The 25294-nt window shown below is 42.8% G+C and overlaps 2 protein-coding genes and 1 long non-coding RNA gene across 9 annotated transcripts in view; 1 reads left to right on the top strand and 2 right to left on the bottom strand.

The window, feature by feature from the left end:
- abca7 (ATP-binding cassette, sub-family A (ABC1), member 7) overlaps window positions 1–22278 on the top strand; it is a 30175-nt gene extending 7897 nt beyond the window's left edge. Inside the window, exons 14-50 of one of the 4 annotated variants that reach the window (XM_082506693.1) lie at window positions 123–328; window positions 564–740; window positions 1842–2064; window positions 2259–2480; window positions 2650–2854; window positions 3120–3233; window positions 3635–3806; window positions 4039–4170; window positions 4902–5041; window positions 5150–5287; window positions 5830–6068; window positions 6233–6290; window positions 7012–7214; window positions 8207–8333; window positions 8438–8461; window positions 8670–8818; window positions 8980–9104; window positions 9213–9314; window positions 9682–9874; window positions 10088–10182; window positions 13357–13389; window positions 13521–13617; window positions 13869–13943; window positions 14071–14240; window positions 14437–14614; window positions 15311–15571; window positions 15797–15920; window positions 15994–16123; window positions 16299–16425; window positions 16601–16663; window positions 17226–17332; window positions 17427–17568; window positions 17748–17882; window positions 18006–18109; window positions 18204–18296; window positions 18641–18890; window positions 19154–22278. In XM_082506693.1, coding sequence (XP_082362819.1) covers window positions 123–328; window positions 564–740; window positions 1842–2064; window positions 2259–2480; window positions 2650–2854; window positions 3120–3233; window positions 3635–3806; window positions 4039–4170; window positions 4902–5041; window positions 5150–5287; window positions 5830–6068; window positions 6233–6290; window positions 7012–7214; window positions 8207–8333; window positions 8438–8461; window positions 8670–8818; window positions 8980–9104; window positions 9213–9314; window positions 9682–9874; window positions 10088–10182; window positions 13357–13389; window positions 13521–13617; window positions 13869–13943; window positions 14071–14240; window positions 14437–14614; window positions 15311–15571; window positions 15797–15920; window positions 15994–16123; window positions 16299–16425; window positions 16601–16663; window positions 17226–17332; window positions 17427–17568; window positions 17748–17882; window positions 18006–18109; window positions 18204–18296; window positions 18641–18890; window positions 19154–19612 — 5592 coding nt within the window. In that variant the 3' untranslated portion in view covers window positions 19613–22278. Of the gene's footprint in view, window positions 1–122; window positions 329–563; window positions 741–1841; window positions 2065–2258; window positions 2481–2649; window positions 2855–3119; window positions 3234–3634; window positions 3807–4038; window positions 4171–4901; window positions 5042–5149; window positions 5288–5829; window positions 6069–6232; window positions 6291–7011; window positions 7215–8206; window positions 8334–8437; window positions 8462–8669; window positions 8819–8979; window positions 9315–9681; window positions 9875–10087; window positions 10183–13356; window positions 13390–13520; window positions 13618–13868; window positions 13944–14070; window positions 14241–14436; window positions 14615–15310; window positions 15572–15796; window positions 15921–15993; window positions 16124–16298; window positions 16426–16600; window positions 16664–17225; window positions 17333–17426; window positions 17569–17747; window positions 17883–18005; window positions 18110–18203; window positions 18297–18640; window positions 18891–19153 lie in introns of all 4 variants that reach the window. The other 3 variants (XM_082506692.1, XM_082506691.1, XM_082506690.1) reach the window with 3 other exon arrangements.
- Window positions 7127–13350, bottom strand: LOC309689956. 2 transcript variants are annotated; one of them, XR_014271566.1, is made up of 3 exons: window positions 12850–13350; window positions 9792–9904; window positions 7127–7205 (listed from the first exon to the last, which is right to left on the bottom strand). It is a non-coding gene; the product is annotated as an uncharacterized lncRNA (long non-coding RNA). The 2 variants fall into 2 exon arrangements; XR_014271567.1 differs by lacking the exon at window positions 7127–7205 and adding an exon at window positions 9186–9271.
- LOC309689954 (uncharacterized protein) lies at window positions 20092–24970 on the bottom strand. 3 transcript variants are annotated; one of them, XR_014271565.1, is made up of 4 exons: window positions 23897–24970; window positions 23314–23510; window positions 22666–23077; window positions 20092–22290 (listed from the first exon to the last, which is right to left on the bottom strand). XR_014271565.1 is itself a non-coding variant. In XM_082506696.1 (4 exons), exons 2-4 carry the CDS (start codon window positions 24518–24520, stop codon window positions 22146–22148), a joined length of 966 nt encoding a protein of 321 aa, XP_082362822.1. In that variant the 5' UTR covers window positions 24521–24748; window positions 24844–24959; the 3' UTR covers window positions 20092–22145. The 3 variants fall into 3 exon arrangements, 2 of the variants coding, with proteins under 2 accessions (XP_082362822.1, XP_082362823.1); XM_082506696.1 differs by lacking the exon at window positions 22666–23077 and having other exon boundaries at window positions 23897–24748; window positions 24844–24959; XM_082506697.1 differs by lacking the exon at window positions 22666–23077 and having other exon boundaries at window positions 23897–24743; window positions 24844–24944.
- Window positions 24971–25294: the final 324 nt, after the last annotated feature.

Here is a 25294-nt window from a genome sequence, read left to right as displayed (position 1 = left end):
TTGCTGTTATTTATTTTTAAATATTAATAAAATAGAAAAGTGAAGTTTGCTTAAAGCCTAATTCCACCTTCCTTGTGATTGTCTGTTTATATCTTCTGCATGTTTTCCTTCGTCTCCTGCAGTGCTTCTCTCAAAACAAACTGGAGGGGCTGGAAACTGAGGGTCAGCTGATTGAAAGAGCGCTGGAACTACTAGAGGACAGGCAGTTCTGGGCAGGTGTTGTTTTCCTGCTGCCCAACACTTCCTCGTCTGAGCTGCCCCCACATGTCACATACAAGATCCGTATGGACATTGATGATGTGACCCGCACCAGCAAGCTCAAAGACCGGTACTGAGAAGTACTGTTCCTGTTATAGTTCATTACTATCAGCAGTAGCTTATTCCTTTTAACCAACACTTTACAGCAGTTAAACACAGGGCTGCTCCTGCTGTTATTGTTTGTTCTGGATAATGCTGTAATTAAACTAACCATACTGAGACAGCCTCATCATGAAACAAGGAAGACCTTAGGACGGTTTCTCTAGCACTTTAATTCTTGATTTCATGATTTCTTTTAACTTCAGGTTTTGGGATCCGGGTCCAGCTGCTGACCCCTTCAGTGACATGCGTTATATTTGGGGTGGTTTCGTGTATGTTCAAGACCTGGTGGAGAGAGCGGTGAGCCGAGTGCTTACCGGGATTCGACAGACTACCGGCATCTACGTCCAGCAGATGCCCTACCCCTGCTATGTGGACGATGTGTGAGTGGCGTGCAGTTGTAAATGGATGTTGTGAACTTTCTTGATCTATAGTCGAGTTTTTCGTCTAGAGCAGCTGTAGGTGAGGAGAGAGAGTTATGCTGGATCCGAACAGAACTGAGAGGTCTCTGTTTAACCTGTCAGCCCCTGTCTCTGTGTTTCTGAGATAGCTGAATCTGCTGTCCTTGAGGGGAAACATTAAGCCATGACAACGAGGAAAATCTCTTTCATATCTCAAATTTATTCTCTTCCTTTTCAGTCATTCTGTAGATTTTTGCTTGGGATCATAAACTCGTAACTCAATTTGGGCCGAGCTTTAGCTGTAAGCAAATGGCTTCACATCTGACTCTAGAATACTTTGGTGGAGAGATGAGTTCATGGTCAACTCGGTGATTGCAAGGTGGACAGGCACCGTGGCTACCAAAAAAGTGTAAACCACTACTCCACCATCACCATGACCAGTTGGTTTAAGGTGTTAGTGCTGATGTGCTGTGTTTGGTTTTTGCCAGATGTGGTCCTGTGCATCGTGGCCAAACATCTCCGATTTGGTCTTTCCAAAGGACATTGTTCCAGAAGTCTTGTAACTTTGCAAACCAACTTTGTGCTATCATCCCTTCCAAACAAGCCACACTTGTTCCATCCTTTTCTAATTCTGCTTTTATAAACTAACTTAAGCTAACTTATAAACTAATACTAAATGTATTAGAAAAATCATTAGAAGTAGTAGAACTAGTAGTACCTTTACTAAAGAAACCTGCTGAAGAGAGAAGCTGGAGAATAAACATGGACGAAAAGATAATTATAGGCACGATCCAAACAGAGTTAAAAAAAAATGTATAGAAAAAACCCAACTTAATATTTTACAGTGAGCTTGGTTTTTGGAAGCTGAGTATAATATCAGAGTGCAACAAGATCAGCTTCTTGTAATAACAAGTTGAGTGTCTGGGAGTTTCCGAGTTTATTTGATAGGGCTGTTGGAGTGCAGCTCAGGAAAGCCTTCATAATTGTCACATTTTTGTGTTTAACACTTGCTGCTGTAGCCTTCCGTGTATCACTGGTTTAACATCAGCACACACATTTCGTCTTTGGTTATTTTCCCCACAGTTTTCTTCGAGTGCTAAACCGCTCTCTGCCGCTTTTCATGACACTGGCGTGGATCTACTCTGTGGCCATGATCATCAAAGGTGTGGTGTACGAGAAGGAGGCGAGGCTGAAGGAAACCATGAGGATCATGGGTCTAGGAACTGGGACACTTTGGTTCAGCTGGTTCATCAGCAGCATAGTGCCATTCCTGGTTTCTGCGGCACTGCTCATCGCTCTGCTCAAGGCAAGATGATGATCCGTCATCACACGCACACTACATTGCAACCCTGTAGGCTGAACAGGAAAATGTGAACATCACAAAGTCTGCAGTCATATTTTTTTTAAGTAATGAGAGAATTTTTCTAGTGGAAATGATTTGTGTATTAAAGTGTTTTATAGTTTCTCGTGATGACTAACATGTTTTGGTTTTTTTTGCAGTGGGGCGACATCTTGCCGTACAGCAACCCAGCCGTTATTTTTTTCTTCCTCACAGCTTTTGCCACCGCCACCATCATGCAGTGTTTCCTCATCAGCACCTTCTTTTCAAAGGCCAACCTGTCAGCTGCCTGCGGGGGACTCATCTACTTCGGACTCTACCTGCCTTACGTCCTGTGTGTCGCCTGGAGAGACCACCTCAACAGCACACACCGAATCTTAGCTGTAAGTAAAAAAAATGATAGGGTGCAGTCATCAGGGAACATTTTATAGGGAAAAGGAATCCCTTAATTGTTAAATATGAGCATGGGCCTTATGTGAGATTGCTTAGTTTTATTTATGAATGTCAGTCAATGATTTAACAGGGTGTAATGTGACTGTCTGTTTCTCTCAGAGTTTCCTTTCTCCTGTGGCCTTTGGCTTTGGTTGTGAGTATTTCTCTCAGTATGAAGAGCAAGGTGTGGGCATTCAGTGGTACAACCTGCACTCCAGCCCTGTGGAGGGAGACCGATACAGCTTCACTGTCTCCATAGTTATGTTGTATGTGGATGCCTTCATCTATGCCATCGCTGCCTGGTACATCGAAGCAGTGTTTCCTGGTATGGATGTTTCCTGCTTTATCTTAGCTATGCTGTAGATATTTTACATCTGTTTATCTGTTAAAAAGTGCGAGACGACCACGGTCTTCTGTCCTGTGTCTCAAACTGGAAGCTTTTGTTTGTGTTTCACTTTATGTGTTTAGTTCAGAGACAAACTAAAGTTGTTCAGTGGCATAACATTGTAGCCACCACTGGCTATCTTTTTAAACACTGTAATGTTATCCTTTGGATGAATGTGTGCATAAGTTTGTGTTTTATACACCAGGTGAGTATGGGATCCCCAGGCCATGGTACTTCATCTTTCAGCTCAACTACTGGGGAGGTGTTCCCCTTGAAGCAGGCATGCCGATCCCCCCTGCACCTACAGAACAGAATGAAGGTACTGTTTCATTTTCCACTGCAGGTTCCCAAAGGAAGGCTCATTACTGTCACTTATCGTTTATATAAGGTGCTTTTTTATTGGACAGAGTTTTAGTAACCTGTCATCCTGCACCGTGATGACTTTTGAGCTCAGCTCTTTATGCCAGTTTAAAGACATTCCTGGCAAATGAAGTTTTAAGACCATTAAGTACAAATCAAGGTAATGAGATGAGACTATAAGCCAATTAATTAAAACGATTTTAGAAAACAAGGAGACTGAAGTTGAGCCTAGACCCATAATCCTTTTCAATTTGTTTTTTGTGTTCTTGCATTTGTTTTGTTGTTTTAAGGCATAATAATGTGCTGTTTTCCCTTCGCATATTCACAGATTTAATATTGCCTCTTTATACCTGTAATTAGATCACATTGAACCAGAACCCAGTAACATGATTCTGGGTGTAAGCATCAGAAATCTGGTGAAAATCTACAAGAAGGGGGGGAAACTGGCCGTAAACCACCTGAACCTGAAGTTCTATGAGGGGCAGATCACTTCTTTCCTGGGCCACAATGGAGCCGGCAAAACCACCACCATGTAAGAGCAGCTAGCTGAAAGTTAGACTGTGGATCACAAACATAATTTACATGCAGAATTTTTGGAGCTTCATTAACTGAAATGTGGTTTTACAAACAAAGCTGTGGCTGTGCGGCTTCAAATTTTAAAATCACATTAGAATAAATGGTTAATGAGAGATGTGATTGTAGTTTCATGTAGATGGCACGTTGGGTCAGTATGGTTTTTTTTTAATGTGTCTGATGTTTGATAGATCTGTCCTGACCGGTCTGTTCCCACCCACCTCTGGGACCGTGTACATCAAAGGGATGGACATCCGCCATGACATGGACCTCATCAGGAGGACGCTGGGAGTTTGTCCCCAGCACAACGTCCTGTTTGACATGTAAGGCCTGCTCACAAGCTCTGATTGCAACTGATTTTATGTAGCTTGCATGTAGCTTCTTAAGTGGTTATTGTAATTTATTAAATTTATTTTCCTGATTGTTTAATGAAATGAAACACTTTAATTAGGAAAGAAAACTACCAAATTAGCTGTTTTGGCTATTCTTTAGCTTATAAATCGTTTCATGTTAGCTGAAAGTCAAAAAATTGAAATTTAATGAAACTTGTTTTACATCATTTGCACTTTTAGAACTTGTTTTTTCACTTGTGGTTGAACATAATTTAAAAAGAGACAACAATGTACACTTCACTTGGGAAGGAATTGAGCTGTGAAAATTCTCACAGCTCTCTGTAGATGCAGATAAACTGTCAAACTGCATTTACAAGACTCCAAGGGCTATGTTTGTGACACGCGTCGCCTTTCATCACGTCACAATTGTAAACCAAAGTAAACGGCTAACATCATGCTGAAGTGGCCTCTGATTATCTTCGGGTGGCCCAGCCAAAGACTTAATCCCTATACACATTGATGGCAAGACCAGACGATGGCACTTAACAGATGCTTGAAGACATCTGCCAGGAAGAAGAATAAACAGCCTTTATTGAGACATACAAGGCCCGAGCTGCAACGTGTTGAAACAACGTTCAGAATACCTTTTTTTTTTTATAGTGTAGACTGTTTTGATCAGATTTCTATTAAAGAGATATTTTCATATTTTCTCCTTCTTTCAGGCTGACGGTAGAGGAGCATGTGTGGTTTTATGGCTGTATGAAGGGTTTGTCTGAAGCAGAGGTGAAGGCGGAGCTGGACACTTTGCTGGAGGATGTCGGCCTCCTGCACAAGCGACACGAACAGACCAAAAACCTTTCAGGTAAAGTTACTAGTTTAACTCCAGTGTGTTGAGACTTTATGAATGAAAAACAACAGGTTTGTTGTTCAGTCAGTTTTCTTTTCAAGCTTGAAATTTTCCATTTGTCAGGCGGCATGCAGAGGAAGCTGTCTGTGGCGATAGCGTTTGTCGGAGGCTCAAAGGTGGTCGTCCTGGATGAACCTACAGCTGGGGTTGACCCGTACTCCCGCAGAGGGATCTGGGACCTGCTGCTCAAATACCGCAAAGGTGCTGTGAACAGTGTTTTCTGATCAGGGTTTGAGGGTGAGAAGAAAGCACATTTTAGCCAGGAGACTAAACGGTCATTTGTTGGTTCTTTGTTTAAAGATAACATTCTTCTTGTTATGTTTAGTGGGAAACATGAAACCAAAAAGCAGACTAGCAGGCAAACTTAATAAACAGTAAAACTAGCCTTTATTTAGGCGAGACATAAAAATCCAACAAGCAGCAGAAACACAAAGGCTATTGATTCAAGTGGGGTGGAAAACACAGGCAGGCAAAGATGTGATTTAAGTGCACACTAGGGTAGTTGATGGCAATGGAAGACACCAGGGAACACATCTGAAACTAATCAGGGGAAAACAAGACAAAAGAACTAAAACTAAGTACAATGCACACAGGACAGGACAAATAAAACGGGAAGTAATTGAGCAAAGGAACCTTGATCCACATCTCTGTAAAGCCTGGATATGCTTGTCTTTCTTTCGAGATCTTTATTCTGAGACTTATAAGAAAATAAATCCCACTAACGTGCTCTCTTTCCCCCTCAGACCGGACCATCATCCTGTCCACCCACTACATGGACGAGGCAGAGTTGTTAGGTGACCGGATCGCCATCATCTCTCAGGGGAAGCTGTGCTGCTGTGGCTCACCGCTCTTCCTTAAATCCCAGCTGGGGTCTGGCTACTACCTCACTGTGGTGAAGAGGGAAGGACTGGACACCAGCACTCCCAGTAATTTCAGTATTTCCACCAGTACCAGCTCCAACAAGCTCCCTCCTCTCATCAAGGTTTGTTTTCATTTATATTCATCATAAAAATGAAAGCAAATTTAAAGTTTTAATTCTTTATCTATTACCTTGCTGTTATATAGTTTTTATAATTTGCACATAAGTTTAAAGAAAGCACAGAAATGTGGAGTACTGAAAGAACCGTTCTCTGCTCTATGTTTCAGGACAGCGACTCGTCACTGAGTGAAGACACCGGGCTGGGAAGTGAGGATAGCAGCTCATGTGAGTGTAAACTACATTAATTGATCATTAGCAAGGTTGAGCACCAATGTAAAAGCAGACGTTTTGGTGGTTTGTTGGTCTGGAGCAAAGAAACTGCAATTATCATTTGCAGATGAGACTGAAACAAAAATATTAGCGCCACATTTGCGAAAACAAAGCACAACATTTCAGTACAAACACCTCATATCAACTGTCAGCACAGTGGTGGAGGGGTGATGATTTGAGCTTATTTTGAAGCCACGGGATGTGGCCATCACACCAAAAGCTTGGTCAAAACAAGAAAATGATCTCAGGACAACAGAACAGCTGAAAAACTGAAGAATCGAGGCTTTGCACTCGCCAAGTCCAGACCTCAACCTGATTGAAATGCTGTGACCTGTGCATAAATGAATGCACACAAATATCAATGAACTAAAGCAATTTTGTAATAAAAGTGGGTTTAAAATTCACCCACAACAATTTGAGAGACTGATAAAGTCTTATAGGAAATGGTTATTTCCATTTCTTGCTGTTAAGCTGGTTCTACAAACTATTTAGTCGTGGGCTGTGTCCGTGGACTTCCTCCTGTTTTGCATTAAACCTCTGAAGTTGCATTTTGTCGGGTTTATGTGTAGCTTTAAATATGTAGCTTACAATAGGAGAGACTGAAAATGTTGAGTACATGTTTGAAAACATCTTTAGAAGCAATTTAAAATCACATTCATCATCATCTTCATGGCAGATTTGGCAGCTTTGCTGTCGCTGGTTCAACACCACATCCCTGGCGCCAGACTGGTGCAGGAGTCTAGACGTGAGGCGGTGATCAACCTGCCACAGACGGCCGCCAAAGACAGCAGCCTGGCCATCCTACTGATCGCACTGGACCAGAGACTGACTGAACTGGGAATCAGCAGCTACGGGCTGTCAGACAGCACGCTGGAGGAGGTGAGACAATGTTACAGTTACATTTCCCAGTTACATCACTGGAAAATATGAAACTAGGTCAGTGAGTGCTTGGTTGTGATAAAACTAGTATAAAAATCTCCTATTACACAGTAATCGATATAGTGAATGCACGGTCCACAAGGGTGACGTAAAAGTAAACTGATTGAATGGCGTATTATCCGTCTCTTCAGGAAGGCTGGATATTTGTGGAGCTGCCAGTAACAGGCTTAATATTAGCCTTCGATTAGCACTGATAGCAGATTTGTGGAGCCTGATAAGTCACATTTGCATGATTTACCTTCTCACTCTCTGCTCCTTTGCAAGGTTTCTGGATGCTCCCTTCACTGCCACCTGCTGTCTGCAGCTTACACCGTTAAGGAAATGCCTCAGTTTGAACTTAAAATTGCTTTGGCTGAGTTTTTATAAGAAACTCCTGCAACAGAGTGGAGTATCAAATGTCCTTTAACCCTTGTATGGTGTTCGGGTCTGTGAGACCCGTGTTCAGTTTTTTTCAAAAGAAAAATTAAACAATTAATTATTTTTTCACGTGTAAATGTGTTGTGTCTTTCCACTCACTCCACTTGATTATAACTGATTTATTTATAACATTTTATATAAAAGAAAAACGAGAAGCACATTAATTCATAAATGTGATCTAACAAAGGTAAAGGGAAAAAATTAACCATGTTTGCTGTTCATATGTCTTGTAATTGGGATGAAGTAAACATCTGTTGAGTAATTTAACATAAAATTGTTTGATAGTGTTAATTTGGAAAGCCAAAACTCTAGCGGGTCCACCAGACCCATGAACACTGGCTGAGTAACAAAAATACGAACACCACACAAGGGTTAAGACATTGTAGATTTCCACTGTTTCCACAAATAAAACGTTGTGGGGTTTATTTATTGTTTCTTTGTTTTCGTTTTCACACTCTTTGAAAGAGTGCCTTATTGTGCATGTACGGAGGATTTAAATTTAAAGTATTTTCCAGATCTTTCTGCGGGTGGCCGAGGAGACAGGTGTGGACACTGAAGCAGAGGTGCAGCCTGAATCACCCCACAGCCAGCAGCCGTCAGGACAGGGAACTGATGGCCATCCTCTAGATGAAGCAGAAACAGGTGTGTGTGTGTGTATACGCACACAATCACACACATATCACATATCATGCACATGTAAGTGTTCTGTTTCCCCTTGTGACTGTTTGTTTCCAAAATGCTGCCAGGAAGGAAAAAGCCTCATAGAAAAGGTACTCTCAGCTCGCAATTGGCTGAAAATAATTATTAGATGAGATTCATTTTTTTCAGTAGAATTTAAGTGAAATGCAAAAAAAGTAGACGTAAATTATGACATTTCAGTTTTTTTCTCTGGTTTATTTGGATGTGTCTAGGTCCAAGTATTTATCAGTTAAATGTACATTAACAGTCCAGGTTCTCACATTGTGTTTTTCTTGTCAGCAGAACCTCAGGAGACAGACCTGCTGAATGGCGATGGCCACGGTGGGGTGCCTGCAACTGGCTGGTGGCTGACATGGCAGCAGCTGAGAGCGCTCTTCATCAAACGCTGGCTTTACGCTCGGAGGAGCCGTCGGGGAATCTTTGCCCAGGTTAGACTATCTGTCAGCAGCTGACTAAAATATCCACCCACTTCTACCGCTATGCCTTTTTCTTTGAAATTAGCTGCTTGTCATTAGCTACATGTTGCAGAATGATAGTTATTCTGAAACATAGACGGATATCTTTAAGGACGTCTCGATTTGTGCCTCAGATCGTTCTCCCTGCTGTATTTGTGCTGATCGCCCTGCTCTTCAGCCTTATTGTTCCTCCTTTTGGGAAGTACCCTGCCCTGCAGTTGCATCCCTGGATGTACGGCGAGCAGTACACCTTCTTCAGGTACCCCACATTGAGTCGTAACTGCCTACAAAAGCTCCCTCGGCATTTTGTTTCTGTTATTGAGCATATTATTGAGGAATTCTTTCATCTGTGTTTTTATATTCACAGCAACGATGATCCTGGAAACCCAGCCATGGAGAATCTGCTTGAAGCTCTCCTTGACCAGCCTGGATTTGGTACCAAGTGCATGGAAAAGGAGGACAACATGACGTAAGATCATCCCATTGAACTGGTTTCAGTGGTATTTATGGAGGCAGTAGTAAAGATAGAAGGACTTGTGGTGCTGAGACATCATGATGTTAAATACAGTGTATTAGGCACCAGAAAATATTTATTTTCCTTACACAGATATTACTGCTGTGGCTAAAATGTATGCACGTTTTCCTCAGGTTTTCAGAAAGTGTCGGTTTTAGTTTGGTTACAGAGTGGTTAGACAATATAAAACCTCCAGTGGCATTCAGCTGAAATTGCATCTCTCTATAAGTAAACATATAGATTTGAGTAAATCTGCGTACTTTTTTTAATATTTTCACTGCACATCGATGACTATGACACCAAAACTGTCTTCTCCCTGCAGGGATCCTCAGTGTGAAGCTGGGCGGGGTGGTTTATTCATGAGGCCACAGTTATCTTACTCTACCTGGGACATGTTCAGCAGAGGCAACTGGAGCAGAGACAGACCCTCACCTGAATGTCAGTGCAGCACAGAAGACGTCTACCGAATGCTCCCCGAGTGTCCTGAGGGTGCTGGAGGGCTTCCGCCTCCACAGGTCAGCGCGGGCTCAATCAGGACTGATTTACTGTAACACAGTGATCAGATCTCTGCACCATCAGAAAATATCACCAGTTAACTCATAACAGAACCAACATTATCTGAATTTTTGTCATGAAATGTTTGTTTTCGTTAAATACTGTAGACTATGTCTGTACTGTACTGGACCCCAGTGCTTTCAACTGACCCATTGCAGTTTTTTATTTTTCAGATTAAAAGGCCGACTGGAGACATCCTGCAAAATCTGACAAGTTATAACATCTCAGATTACCTGGTGAAGACCTACTCTCAAATCCTTAAGAAAAGGTACTTCATTAACTCAACACAATAAAAATATACATATAGCTATTAGGGGTGCAACGATACACAAAATTCACAGTTTGGTTCGGTTCGATACTTTGGTGTCACGGTTCGATATTTTTTTCGATACAAAAAAAAGTTCATGCCTTTTTAATTTGTCATTTATTAAAATTATAAATATATATTTTAACTCAAAAGTACAGTTTTTAAATTTAATGTTGCTGAAACAAAAGTAATTAAAAAATCTGATTGAGGAATCACTCATCTTTGGAAAAGAGAGTTTATTACAGAGAAATGGCTCTTTCCAAAATAAAAGTTATACTATACGCTTCTTCTGGGCTATATTCTCAGCAGCATATTGTAGCGGGTCAGGGCTGTTCGGGGTTCTGTTTGTACAGTTATGTTTTGTTTATGTTGCCATAGTGACGGGTGACGCCCTCTCGCTGCGACGGTGTGTCCTTCCGGGGTCAGAGGGCGCCCTGTGTGTTGTTGTTGCTGTGCGGTTGCCGCGCTGAGCAGTTAGCTAGCGGTAGTGTTCTTCTGCAGATGTCAATAAACGGCTGTGCTCCCTGGCTAGCTCACGGGAAGCAAGACCAAACGACACCTCCGTCTCCTCCTTGTCTAAGCTCGCCACATTGGTGTCAGAAGCGGGATGATGGTGGCACCCCATGTTCTGACCCGAGTGACTTTTCCCCCGCCGGTCGTGACCTGCCGGTGCGCCAAAAGAAGGCACCTGGACATTTGCAAAGTGAAAGCAAAAAACAAGCGCAAAGTCAAACGCGATTTCAATATGTCACATATTGACAGTGGCTCACCGATGCCAATGACATAACTACCCAGCTACATTTCCGAAAGAATGCAAAAGCATTGACATATATTTTTTCTTCCTACAATAGCCCGATGGGCAGGGCAGAGATAGATTTTGGTAGCCCGACTGGAAAAATCGCTAGCCCCGGGACGTCGGGCTAGCGATTTTGCAAGCCCTGTGTTACAGGCATGGCCCTTTAAGGATGAAGCCTGATGGGAAATGTATTCGGGATGTGTGTTAGCGGGACTGCCTGGTGTGTGTGTGTGTGTGTGTGTGTGTGTGTGTGTGTGTGTGTGTGTGTGTGTGTGTGTGTGTGTGTGTGAAGAGAGAGAGCGGAGAAGGGGAAAAAGTAACGGTTAGCTACAGAAGGAAAGAAAATAAATAAAAGGAATATAATAACTCCCTCGACAGCCAGAGTTGTGTCGGCGATGCTCGCTGTGAGTAAACTGTTTCAGCCCACTGTACGCGGTGTTCGTGCCTTAGAGAAGAAATAAAGTTCGGTGAAGCAGTTTCCTACGCCTCCTTCGATCTTTTTGCTAGCGGAGTTGACCTGTATAGTAAGCTGTTGCCGGCTACGAGTCAGTTACGGAACCTTCAAGTAACTGCCAGAGGTTTCCTTACTACGGTTCGGGGCCGCGGATCTGGCGCGGTAACACCTGTATCTGATTGAGGAATCACTCATCTTTGGAAAAGAGTTTATTACAGAGAAATGGCTCTTTCCAAAATAAAAGTTATACTATACGCTTCTTCTGGGCTATATTCTCAGCAGCATATTGTAGCGGGTCAGGGCTGTTTGGGGTTCTGTTTGTACGTTATGTTTTGTTTATGTTGCCATAGTGACGGGTGACGCCCTCTCGCTGCGACGGTGTGTCCTTCCGGGGTCAGAGGGCGCCCTGTGTGTTGTTGTTGCTGTGCGGTTGCCGCGCTGAGCAGTTAGCTAGCGGCAGTGTTCTTCTGCAGATGTCAATAAACGGCTGTGCTCCCTGGCTAGCTCACGGGAAGCAAGACCAAACGACACCTCCGTCTCCTCTTGTCTGAGCTCGCCACATTGGTGTCAGAAGTGGGATGATGGTGGCAGCCCATGTTCTGACCCGAGTGACTTTTCCCCCGCCGGTCGTGACCGGCCGGTGCGCCAAAAGAATTCACCTGGACATTTGCAGGACTTTGTGTGGGGCAATGGGGTCGTCGGGGACGACTGACCCCTTAGGTGGGGGCTATGTAGCGGGTCAGGGCTGTTCGGGGTTCTGTTTGTATAGTTATGTTTTGCTTATGTTGCCATAGTGACGGGTGACGCCCTCTCGCTGCGACGGTGTGTCCTTCCGGGGTCAGAGGGCGCCCTGTGTGGTGTTGTTGCTGTGCGGTTGCCGCGCTGAGCAGTTAGCTAGCGGTAGTGTTCTTCTGCAGATGTCAATAAACGGCTGTGCTCCCTGGCTAGCTCACGGGAAGCAAGACCAAACGACACCTCCGTCTCCTCTTGTCTGAGCTCGCCACAATATTAAACATATCAGGTCCCCATAAGGAGAATCATGTGCTAACGGCTGTCTAAATGACCCGGGTAAAGTTTGTAGCATGCATGCTTGTTGTTTTTGTCTGCTAACACTTGTCTTTGCACTAGGATGATGTCAGCGTAAATGTGCAGTCATATTCGTTGTGTTCCCACTAGTGCTGTCAGCGTTAATCTCGTTGAAATGACGATAACGCCACAACACGGCAAATCTCCGTTAACGAGCTACCCCTGCGTGGGGCTAGACGGCTAACACGTTAACGAGCTAACTGCGCGCTAACACACTAGTTCCCACCCATGTAATTGAGCATTGCGTGGCACATCCAACATACTGTTTTACTTTAGTCCATGACACGCTTACCTTCAGGGTCATACCTCACATGAAAACCAAAATAATTCCAAACGCCAGATCTGAATGAGGGTGGGGGAGGTTCAATTTGCCATGTTGCAAGGAGAGCTTAACTTCTGTCTCGCTAGCTTGCCCTGCGCTCTTCCTTCTGATGATGCTGTCTGTGTTGAGCGCTCAGTGGATCTGCGCTCGACAGTGCAGCCTAGGCGGAGTAGTCGAACGCAGATTCACTGAGCGCTCAACACAGACAGCATCATCAGAAGGAAAGTTGATAAAATAAATTGCAAATTTTGTATTGTTCGATACATATGCGTACCGAACCGAAAGCACTGTATCGAACGGTTCAATATCAATACGAGTATCGTTGCACCCCTAATAGCTATCATTAATTTTGATCCCAATTGACCGAACACTTCACAGTATTCATAAATGTCTTTATAAACTTTGACTGATTTGCATTTTTCCATCATGAATATAACTCTGTGATCGCTTCTCTCTCTCTCTCTCTGCCTTTAATAGCCTAAAAACCAAGAAGTGGGTGAATGAATTCAGGTAAGCTGTTAAATTACACTAATATACAAAATATCTGCTCTATTTAACTGTGATATTTCTTTAAATGCTTTGAACTGTTTTAAATGAACTCGGTTGAACCACCTTTGTATTATTTCTAAAATGTATCACAGATACGGAGGCTTCTCCCTCGGAGGTAGAGCTGTATCTCAAACCCAATATCTCCAAGACTCGGTCATGGCCATCAGGACTCGTTTCCGAGTCCCACAGGTACAGAGAGCCTTAAGATGAGTGCTTTAATAAGACTAATTTTTTTTTCTACCTTTACAGAGAGAAAAGCAGGGAAAATGGAAGTAAAATATTTAAAAGGGCTGGAAGTTCTACTGCTGGTGCCAGGAAAAGCTAGTCCTGACCAGAGCACCGGCTAATAACAATAAAAAGCTTCACCCACCATCCCCCACACCACATGATTCCCCATTAAAGCCGTCAACACTGAGAGTCTGCTTTTTGCTTCATCACAGAACAGTTCACTGGGAAACCTGCTGCACAGACTCCCAGAGGTCTTAGGAGGGCTGAACAGTGAAAACAATGTGAAGGTAAATGAGCGTCTTTTTATCTGTCTTTGTGTCTTCTGTTTGTTTTTCCCCAGACTTTAAAGAAAGCGATGTAGGTGATGCGTCCAGATATTTGTGTCTGCTCAAACGCTCTCTTTTCTGTGCTCAGGTGTGGTACAACAACAAAGGCTGGCACGCCATGGTGTCATTTGTCAATGTGATGAACAACGGCCTGCTGAGAGCGAGTCTGCCGCCAGGTCCTGAGAGGAGGAAGCACGGCATCACTGCCTACAATCACCCACTCAACCTCACCAAGGAGCAGCTCACTGAAGTAGCCATGTTAGTTCACTGCTGTGGAGAGTTCAAGTTCACCAGTTTGGCTCTTGTGCTCGTTGTATTAGTTCTGTTTATGTGAGGGGGAAGATTAGAGTGGATTTAAACTCTGCACTGTTGTAAAAAAATATTTTATTTTTTTTCTTTTAAAATAAAGAGGTCCACAGTCCTCTGATGTGTTTTTCTCTGCTTTCTCCTTCAGGATGACTACATCGGTGGATGTCCTGGTTTCCATCTGTGTGATCTTTGCCATGTCCTTCGTGCCGGCCAGTTTCGTCCTTTTTCTGATCGAGGAGCGAGTCAGCAAAGCTAAACACCTGCAGTTTGTCAGCGGGGTCAAACCGATTCTCTACTGGCTGGCCAACTTTACCTGGGACATGGTCAGTACAGCTCGAGATAGAAGAAGTTAACTGTCCTCACTCAGACAGATTTGTATGCATCAGTGTAAGTCAGGAAGTTTCATCAATCCATTTACTACTGTAAAGGGTACTGTCACTGTAAAGACCATTACACACAGCATTGAGCAATAATGAGCTGGTCCTGATGTTTCTGAACAAGACAAGGAAGAAACTGAGATTTCACGGTTTGATCCAGGAGTTGCAGCTGTATCACGGTGCTTTCGCACACATTTCAGGATGTCGGTGGGACAGTTTGAGCTCTCGTTGGCTTCCACATCTGAGGAAGCAGAGACATAAGTTCAGAGACCTGATTGACCTGGAGAAGCGTCTAGCTGTGTGTCTGAAGTAAAATAGTATTATTTTACTGTTTGTGGATCCAATACATGTTTTGAGCTACGAGCGCTCTTGTTGTCAAATGCAGTGGTCAGATTGATCAATGCTGTTTATTCAGACCCAAAGAAATCAGAAAATTCAAGCTCAGTATGAAAAAATAAATGTCCAGGGAAATTACTGAGCATGAATAGTTGCATTGAGAATCGTCCCAGAAACATTTTTAACACGAAATATTTGTACAGATTTTACATGTCAGGTGTGTAAAGGCCTTTAGACTATCATCACATACTTGACTAGATAAAAATCCAGGCTCAGGATAGTTTTCCCTTTTTTCTTTGTTTCCAGTTAAACTACACCATTCCTGCTATCATGGTGGTGCTGATTTTCATCAGTTTCCAGCAGCAGTCATACGTTTCTGAGACCAACCTGCCCGCTCTTATCCTGCTCCTCCTGTTCTACGGGTGGTCCATAACCCCTCTTATGTACCCAGCATCCTTTGTGTTCACTGTCCCAAGCACAGCTTATGTATTTTTGACCTCCATCAACCTCTTCATTGGAATCAACGGCAGCATCGCCACCTTCGTCCTGGAGCTGTTTGTAGATGAGGTAAATTTTACGCAGGCGTGAAGTTCAATTACTTCTTCACCTGTGTTCTAGGAATAAGTAAGGCATAAATATATGTAAATAACAGTAACTATGCTTTAACCCTCTTGTTTTACATTTTCTTAACTAAGGAAATGTTCCTTAAAATATTTCTCTGCAGTAGAAACATAATTTTGTTTAATGCACCTTTAACTAATACATCATATGTGAATGATTTTGTCTTTCCAGTATCTGAACGAGGTGAACAGAATCCTGAAGAAGGTGTTTTTAATCTTCCCTCATTTTTGTTTGGGACGAGGACTTATCGACATGGCCAAAAACCAGGCCATGGTGGATGCGTTCAAAAGACTGGGTACATACTAGTCAGCCTCAAGAGTTATTTGCTCTTACAAAGACTAAATATAGATGTAATGTCTCTCCTCCAGGTACCAAACCAAGCCTGGACCCCCTTCAGTGGGACTTTGTAGGAAAGAACCTTTTTGCAATGGCAGTAGAAGGTGTCGTCTTCTTCATCTTTACCATACTCCTTCAGTACAAATTCTTCATCCGCTACAGGTAAAAAAAATAAATAAATAAATCTATTTTTAACGTTCTCTGCACTCGTTTCTCAGGTTGTTTCCCTTTTCCTTCCTCTTATTGCTGCCGTGCAAGTGTGTCAGTTTAATGGATAGAAATTCTAAAATCAAATAAAAGTGGGATCTGTGAGTTGGTTGCTTGTGTGTTTGTTCAGGCCTTGGTGGACTAAGCCTGAGTTGCCTCCTCTTGGTCCAGAGGATGAGGATGTTGCGAGAGAGCGAGAGAGGGTCAAAAGTGGGAAAGCACACTCAGACATCCTCACCATGATCGACCTGAGCAAGGTACAACGTGCAGGAAATGTAAACGCTGAACTTGTTTAGGTCACTAATTAACTCTACTGCAGCTAAATGTTTCTCATTCGAGAGACTCTCACTGATGAGCTGTCCTCCTCCTACACTGACACAGAGTGGTGAATTTCAGCTTAAAAGTGTAACAAATAAGCTTCTTGTTGTTCAGGTTTATAAAGCCGGCAGAAAGCCAGCCGTAGACCGTCTTTGCCTCGGGATTCCTCGCAGCGAGGTGAGGGATCTGCGCACCAGTGATTGTGAAGACACACACCCCCTTTGGCTGTCAGCTCTGTGTTCTTTATCCATGTAGTTACAGCCACATTATCACAGGGACTGTTTTATGATATTGTAAATGCAACTTGAGGTACTGCTTTTCACCACTGTAACTGCTATTTATACTTTCACATGTAGTCAGAATCAGAAAGGGTTTTATTGCCAAATGTTGAGCAGATTTACAACATTAGGAAATTGCTGCGGTGCTTCAGTGCAAACAAACTGTCATAAATTACGCTTAAATAGACATGAAAATAAAAATAAGAATAAGAATTAAAAGTGCTAAGTAGATAGATATATACATGAGTGCAGGTGGTGATCAGTGCCAAACATGGAATGATGCAGTGAACAGTGTAGTGCTGCAGTATCTAAAAATACCATCGTTACTAGCAATGGACCTACTTTTTCTATAGTTGCTTCTGCTAGTAAAAGCTTCTGTTATCTTATGACTTAATAACTGAGCTGTGTGTATATAAATAGAGATGTTTGTAGCATACTGCTCTTATGTCTCTGCCGTCCAGTGTTTTGGGCTGCTTGGGGTCAACGGAGCTGGGAAGACGTCAACATTTCGGATGCTAACTGGAGATACACCTGTCACTCATGGAGAGGCTTTCCTCAGCCAGCACAGGTACAAAGCGTGTCTGCTGCAGTGACTTCAGCCCCTACAGAACTACTATTGTACCAAACCACAGATATTGCATCAGCTATTTCTCTGCTCTCAGTGTGCTGACAGAAATGGAGCGGGTCCACCAGCTGATGGGTTACTGCCCACAGTTCGATGCCATCAGCGACCTGCTCACAGGTCGGGAACATCTGGAGCTGTACGCCCGCCTGCGGGGGGTGCCAGAGGAGTTCGTCTCTAAGGTGGTGTAAAATTCCCAAGCTAAAGTTTTATGAAGGAAGATATGCTGAAGAGTTGGTGTTTTTATTTAGCTAAATATGTGGCCATTGTAAAAATCTAGGTTTTGTCTTCTTTAAATGTTATTTCAAGAGGTGAAGTATCAAGTTTGGCTACAGTCAGCAGTTTCTCTGCTGTTCTCTAGGTGGCACAGTGGGGTGTGAAGAAGCTGGGGCTTACTCAGTATGCCGATCAGGAGGCTGGAGGCTACAGCGGGGGCAACAAGAGGAAGCTCTCCACAGCCATCTCCCTCATCGGGTCTCCACCTGTCATATTCCTGGTGATGATTCAGCTTAATAGAAAAGATGATGCAGTTATTATTGAATGACCTTCATCCTTAAAATATTCCTAACTTATATCTCACTCCGTATCTCCTCTATGCTCCCCCACCACCTTTTGTCAGGATGAGCCTACCACTGGCATGGACCCAAAAGCCAAAAGATTTTTGTGGAACTGCATTCTCAGTGTCACCAAAGAGGGAAGAGCTGTAGTGCTAACCTCACACAGGTACCAGTCAGTTCAGCTTTATTTCATTCCCGATGGAGTTTTGTATTGTAAAGGCAAAATATTTACTGCCGTCTCTAAATGTTTGTATTGTCAGCATGGAGGAGTGCGAGGCACTTTGCACCAGGATGGCCATCATGGTCAACGGCAGGTTTCGGTGTCTTGGGTCTGTGCAGCACCTGAAGAACAGGTAAGCAAACGCTAGTGCTGTGCGATACAGCAAATATAGGCATACGATCCGATACCAGCTAAACAATATCCACTTACCTCTACGAGCCGCTGCACTTCTCCCCGATTTAATGTCTGGTGTGTTGTCTACATTAGACAGGCTGAAAGTGCATCCTGTAGTGTTTTGCATTTCACCCCCAGTTCTGACTTAATACTGAAAAAAAAAAAAAAAAAAAAGTACTGAAAATAGCCTTGACCCTTTCAAAACAGAATGTGAACAAATTCGTGAAGAGGTCAGGATCAGAGAAGTTTATCTTCTCATGTAACAGTCGTGAATCACGTGCTTCGTTCCTTTCCGTCTTTCAGGTTTGGTGATGGATACACCATCATCCTTCGTTTGGCAGACACCAAATCGGACCCCGACTCGTGTCCCGTCAGCACCTACATGAAGGAGTGTTTTCCTAGTATTGAGCTGAAGGAGCGGCACCAGAATGTGCTGCAGTACCAGCTACCTTCGCACGCCTGCTGCCTCGCTCGAGTCTTCGACGTGCTGGCAAACAACTACGAGGAGCTGGGCATCGTTGATTTCTCCATTTCACAGACCACGCTGGACCAGGTGAGGGCTGTGATGAAGGTTTAAAACCTCTTTAGTGTTTTGGAAAATGACTATTTCTGCAAAATGGGTGGTGTAAGTCTCATGGCCTATGATCCCGTGTAAGTGGAGCCAAGTGATTCTTTCTTAGTGATTTTCTCCACATGTGGCGCTGCGATACCCGATCTGCCAAATCCCACTTTAAAGCTTGGTCATAATTAAACAAGACTTGGGTCAGTAAAGAAAGAATAAGTCTCAGTGATACTAAAGCCCCTTACCTTTTGTAGGTGTTTGTCAACTTTGCCAAGGATCAGACTGATGACGACTGCCTCACAGATGTGGTCGTCAGTAACGGGACAGCACAGCCAAACGCACCCGAGCACAGAGTTAATCCTCCCGTCAATAAACCACAACCACCAATCGTTCCTCCTCAACCAAGCAAAAGTCCACACCTGCCTGGGAAATCATCTGACAGCAAGTCAAAGGCGGGTAAGCCGAAAAAAGAAAAATCTAGCAAAGGCAAATCTGGCTCTGTGGCAATGCGCGCACTACCACATCCAGAGGAAATGGCCCGGGAGGTGGCTACGGTGAGCCGCAGGGCCAGCACTGAATCAGACGGCAGTAACAGCGGTCTTCAGGGAGAATCAGGCAAATCTCGTGGGTCGAAACGCAGAGCAGAGAGTTCCAGCAAAGATCCCTCGGTTCTCTTTATAGTCGGCGGCAACTCAGAGGAGAGCACGCTATGAAGCGGACTGGCACTAAACGAGCGGACCAAAGACAAACAAAAGCTTCATCTTCCCCTCTGTATGTCATTTGAATGCTGCAAAGTCTTCACAGGGACATGAAAAAATGAGCACTTTAAAGTCCATCAGTAAGAAAACGCCAGTGGACAAGTGGACTGAAATGTTACTGTCTGAGAAAAACAGAGTAGAAGCTTTAAAAGAAACAACCGAAGGTCCTTTGTGGTAATGACTTCGGTGCCTTGCTCAGCTCTTTCATCTGTAACTCTTTACCCTCCACAGCGAGTAAAATAAGTACAGAAAGCATCAGTTTTCTGAGTAAATATATTTCTAAAGGTGCTGCTGAAATCCTCACCAGATGACAGTAAAACTATACCATATCAAACAATAGATGTCCACAAATTATGTTTTGTGTTATAATGAGAAATTACACAGGGAAAAAGTGCTGAACACAGTTACTGAAATTGATTTAATACTTTGTTTAAAAAAAAAGGATGCATATAGGCCATCATGGATGAGTGCATCCACATTGTACCTGCTGATTTCAGGTCTTCTTGCAGATCTTGGAGAACTCTTCTGATCATCCTTTTCGCTCCTCTGTCTGGAGTCTTGCAAAGAGCCACTGGTTGTGACTGGTTTGTGGTGAAATTATGTCCTTTCCACTTCACGATTATGGCCCCAACAGTGCTCACTGGAACCGTCAGTAGTTTAAAAATTCTTCTGTAACAATCCCATCAGTATGTTTAGCAACAACAAGCATGTGAAGGTCTTGACAGATCTCATTGGTTTTACCCATCATGAGATGTTTCTTGTATGACAGCTTGGTAATGAGACACATTTTATAGGCCATCAGTTAGAACTGAACCAGCTGATATTCATTTGCACTAAGTGGCAAATTACTAATGACTGATTTCAGCTGATGTCATGACTTTTGCCTTTTGCATCTACTTTTTCCCTGTGTCATTTCTCATTATTACACTTAATTTATTATTAACTTGATTTATTATCATCTGTGGTTTGATTTATTTGCATGTGTGGATTGGATGGGTTGTTACTGACATCTGGTGAGGATTTCATGCCGATAGCACCTTTAGAAATAGATTTACTTCAAAAATTGGCGACACGTTCAGAACTTATTTTACCAGCTGTATATGGGTTGATTAGTCTTACACTGTGTTTTCTCTTTCTGTGTCAGTGTCATCACTCCTCATTGGTTTATTTGTCCTGAATGAATGTTATGCAGGGGTCGCTGCTAAACCAGTGAGCAGTGTAGCTCAGGATTCAGTCATTAGACCTATTACAACCTCATCTTTGTTTTACAAAAAGAATTCTTTCAGTCTGAATACTGAAATATTCAGACTGTATGTTTTATGTTAATTCTCAAGGTGGTTTTATAGGTTAGAGGGCATTTGAGTGGCGGGTTGTTTCAGGACTATACAGTATCTCTTTTGAGGAGAGAATTTACCTCTTATTGTTTTGTAAAAAACAACTTTATTATATCTTTTATCTGAATGTTTTTTATTTATCCAAATTTTTATTATGCAGACTAATCTTATTATTTATGAATTGGGGGGGGTTCTTAACTTTGCTTGCTTTTCCTTAAAAGAGCTGGAAACCTCGTGATAAATGAGATACACGGGTGTCACTGTAAACGTTAAATTCATGTCAAACATGCCAAAAATTCCACGTTCAATCAAAGAAGTAATATTTAACAAAACAGAGCAATCAGTGAGACAAAAACATTGCCTTCAGTCAACAACTGTTTTTATTCTGAACTATGTGTTTGTTTCTTTCTAACAAACGACACACTGGCTGCTGAATGTTACCGTACTGTAATGGCATTTTAGATATATATATATATATATATATATAGGATTTCATTCCAAAATGCAACCTGTTTTTAACAATGTGGGGCAGCTGGATGGGTGAGTGATTAGCACACGTGCACTACATGGATAAAAGTAGTGGAGCAGCCAAGGAAACCAAAGCCATGTTTGGAGTTTGACCATCTGTCATTCTCAAACACTTCCTCCACTTACAGCTGATTGTGGGATATCTATGAGAGAAGAAATGTCACAAACTGCGGCTGTGGCGTCCTGTTACTGCACCAAGCTCAATTTCAGTGAGCTCTCTCCAACAGCATATTCTTTCGGGAATCTTTGTAAAGACAGACGGCATGCTAGCTGCTTTAATTCAACAGTACAGACTTACTCCCAATACTTTTGTCCATGTAGTGTAACCTTAAAGGCTTCTACAGCTGCGTGCTGTAATTTCCCAGCTCCCTCTCTTATATTTCCTGTCTAACTCTGGAAAAAAGGCAGAAAATGTTTAATAAAAGATCAACAATTATACTAAAATGCCCTGAAATACTGCAGAACTGAAACTGTAAGCTGGATGTCTCATTTTGGAATGAATATGCTGTTCTACTTGAATATCAGCTGTAAGATGTACGTTATTTCCTTGAAGTATGGTAGCTTAAAAGAATGTCTGGTGTTCTGAAAAAATTAAAAATATCTGCAAGTTATGTGTGGTTGTTGAGTCACTGCGGCGTCTGAGCAGTCAGGTGGTTTGGCTGCACCATCCTGAGGAAGATGAGAGGCGCTTTGGGTGCAGGATGAAGTGGAGGAAGGCTCATCTGTCTGTTTACCCTGCAGGCACCAGGTGATCTGTCTTTTCCAGCTCGTCTGTTTTAAAGGAGAAAAAAATGTAGAATCAAATTTTACCGTTTATTTGGTGTAGATATTTATGTGTACACACACGAAACCTGCATAAAACTTGCTCTTGTGATAATATTTGTTCAGTTCAGCTTGGAGTATTAACACTAAATTTAACTAACTGACATGATTTTATGTGTCACTGACTGTCAACAGCTCCTGTGGATTACGTACTACTGAAGTCAATAAAAAAAATAATTTTCTTAAAGAAATAATCGACACAAATAAATATCAGCATTTAGAAGACATCATACTTCTTGGGGTAAATAAAGTATATTTAAAAAAAATTAAGGGAATGCTCGATCATCACAGTGTGACACAGAATCAGTTAAACTTCAGGGATACCAGTGTGTCCAGTTAGGAAGCAGAAACCACTGTGAATCCTCCTGGTTTGGTACAAATGAAAGCAACTCCATGAGGATGCCGTGACCTCCTGATGTCCTTCAGCGGGACCTGAAGGAACATCATCCAGCAGTCCCGGGTTTACAGTGGGTCAGTAATGGCCTGAGCAGGCATATCGTTGATGAAGGCCAGTCAAGCTGCAGGGTGCTAGACTGTGAGAACAGGACATCAGGGCCCCGTGGACTGCATTTCTGGCAGTTTGATGAAAAATCTGCCCGTGAACAGCCCACTGGAGGTCATTCTGTGGGGCTGTGGCAGTGCTGTCCCACTTCAGACAATAGTCTGCCCTTCTACTGCCCTGTCCAGCTCTCCTTGTGCGAAGGCCCATCTCCTGGTATTTCCTTCAGTCTTGAAACTGTATTGAGAGAGACAGCAAAACCTCTGACCACATCTTGAAGGAGTTTGACTACATGTGTAGGTACTGTCTCATGCTACCACTAGTGACAAGGACATGAAATTATAAAGTAGAGGAAAAACTAGAGAAAATCCCCTACAAACACATCCCCTTATTGTCTTATTGTTTCTGCTATCTAACTGGACAGACTGCTGTCCCTGAAGATTAATGGAAACTGTAACATCCATCAAACGTACACGCTGCCCCGCTTCCCATCCTGCTGCCCGACACTGCTCTGATCTGTAAAGGCCACGAGGAGCTGATCAGTCCGGTCTTGTCTCCATAGTCCTTCCTCGGCCCCTCTCCTCTTCTTCCTCAGTCTGTATGTGACAGTTTGCAGCAGTGCATTCAGGCTGGACAAGGTGATGTCAGGAAGCTGAACCTCAGCCAATCTCTGCACAGAAAAGAACAAACTCAAAATATGGGACAATCTCTGAAGCTGTGGGGCGGGAGGGACAAAGGATAAAAATGCTGTGCAGTCCCATATAAAGACAGGCATATGCTCATGCTAAATAAGCCCTGACTGGAAGCCTACATTTCCCACAATCCAATCTTTAAGCTGCCAACTTCTTTTAGACATTGTCCCAGCTTGCTACATGCTGCGTTTCTTTTCTGATGCTCAACATCTACTATTTCTACAGGCTCTGAGGTGCTCCCCCTCAACCCTTCACCTGTGCTAAATCAGTAGACTGCCTCTTTAATGTTTAATACACTTCCATCAAGGACAGGAACCACTATGTTCAGAAAATGTCCCAGTGAATGGATCTGAAACTAACTCACACTCTTGGAGAACAGGGGATTGTCTATCCAGGGCCTGATGTCTGAAGCCTGCGCTGTAACTGCTCCACTGCCTCCAAAGCCTTCTGCTCCAAGCTTTGCAGAGCTGGTTGTTGCTTGTTGATGCACAGTGATGGCAGGCAGAGGAGTGAGACAGCCTGAGCTCTGATCAAATGGTTTTGGTTCGCTTATAGGCGGCGGCAGAAATGGAGAAGTCAGTGAGAGTCTTGCTTTGGTTGTTCTCTCTGAGGTTAATCCTGACTGGAGGTCAATTGCGTTTTGTTTCTGTTCCACTAGTTTGCTGACAGATGGGTCTCTGCTGCTGGTTTCTGTTTCCTGTCGACTCATGGAGGTGTTGCTTTCTTCTTTCTCGTCTTCCTCCTCCTGCTCAGTCTCCTTAGCCAAGGTTAAAACCGGCATTAAGTTGACACAAAGCCTCATTATGTTCCCTGATATCTCACATGTAGTCCCGTCCTTATCTGTGGTGGACCTGCTGTCCGATGTGATCTTCTTTATCCTCTTCTTTGACTTCACTGTGCTCATCCTGGGAAATTGCTTCTTTGCTTCTATATTTAGTGGGAAACCTGGTTCTAGTTTTACTATCACTGTGTTGTTCTCTTTCCCCATCTCACTTAATAAATATACATAAAAACACCTTTGACCACTTCCTATGAAATTATTCAGACATATCCCACAAAACTTTATTGCATAAAAAACTTCCCTCTCTGATCTGTCAGGCTGAACTCCTCTCTCTCCAGCAGCAGTGGGAAATACTGAGAACAATTGGAGGTCTCTGTGGCTGGCCCATTAAATCTGCTGTTATGGTAACGAGCACACAAACTGCTGTCACCTGAACTTTAAGAAGAAAGAAACCAAAGTCAAAGCAGGAATAATGCCTGAGCTCAAAGCTCTCCAACATGGAGGGTTTTACAGATGATGGAGGCGCTTACAGAAATTATGACAGGAATTCTTGTTTGCTGAGGTGGAGCAAAGATCGTCTATGAGAAAGATGCAAAACGACCCACTAAGGAGACGTTTAAAAACAACAACAACATCAAACCATTTTCTTAGAAATAAATCTGAAAGCTTTTTTTCAGCTGCTTTCAAATGTCTTTGTTAAGAATCATATGCACTTAAAATTATAACCTTTAGGTTAAAGTGAATGCTTCAGTTTTAAACAGATACTCACTAGACAATGATAAATTTTGCTTATTTCTACACTCTATTGCATCAACGAATGTTTTAGTAATAGTCAAAAATAAAATGTTTCCAAACAAATTCATGGTCCATGTTTTATCATTCATCCTGAAGTCTTGTGTTATGAAGGATTTGTCCTCCAAATGTATTGTATTCATTTATAGTCATGTGAGACTACAAACTATGGACGGAGTGAGTGCTCTC

The sequence above is a fragment of the Aulonocara stuartgranti genome (genome assembly GCF_965226115.1).
Source record: "Aulonocara stuartgranti genome assembly, chromosome: 15".
Classification (NCBI taxonomy): Eukaryota; Metazoa; Chordata; class Actinopteri; order Cichliformes; family Cichlidae; genus Aulonocara; species Aulonocara stuartgranti.
Note: the sequence above shows the minus strand (reverse complement) of the source record. Positions and strands in the feature narration are given on the sequence as shown.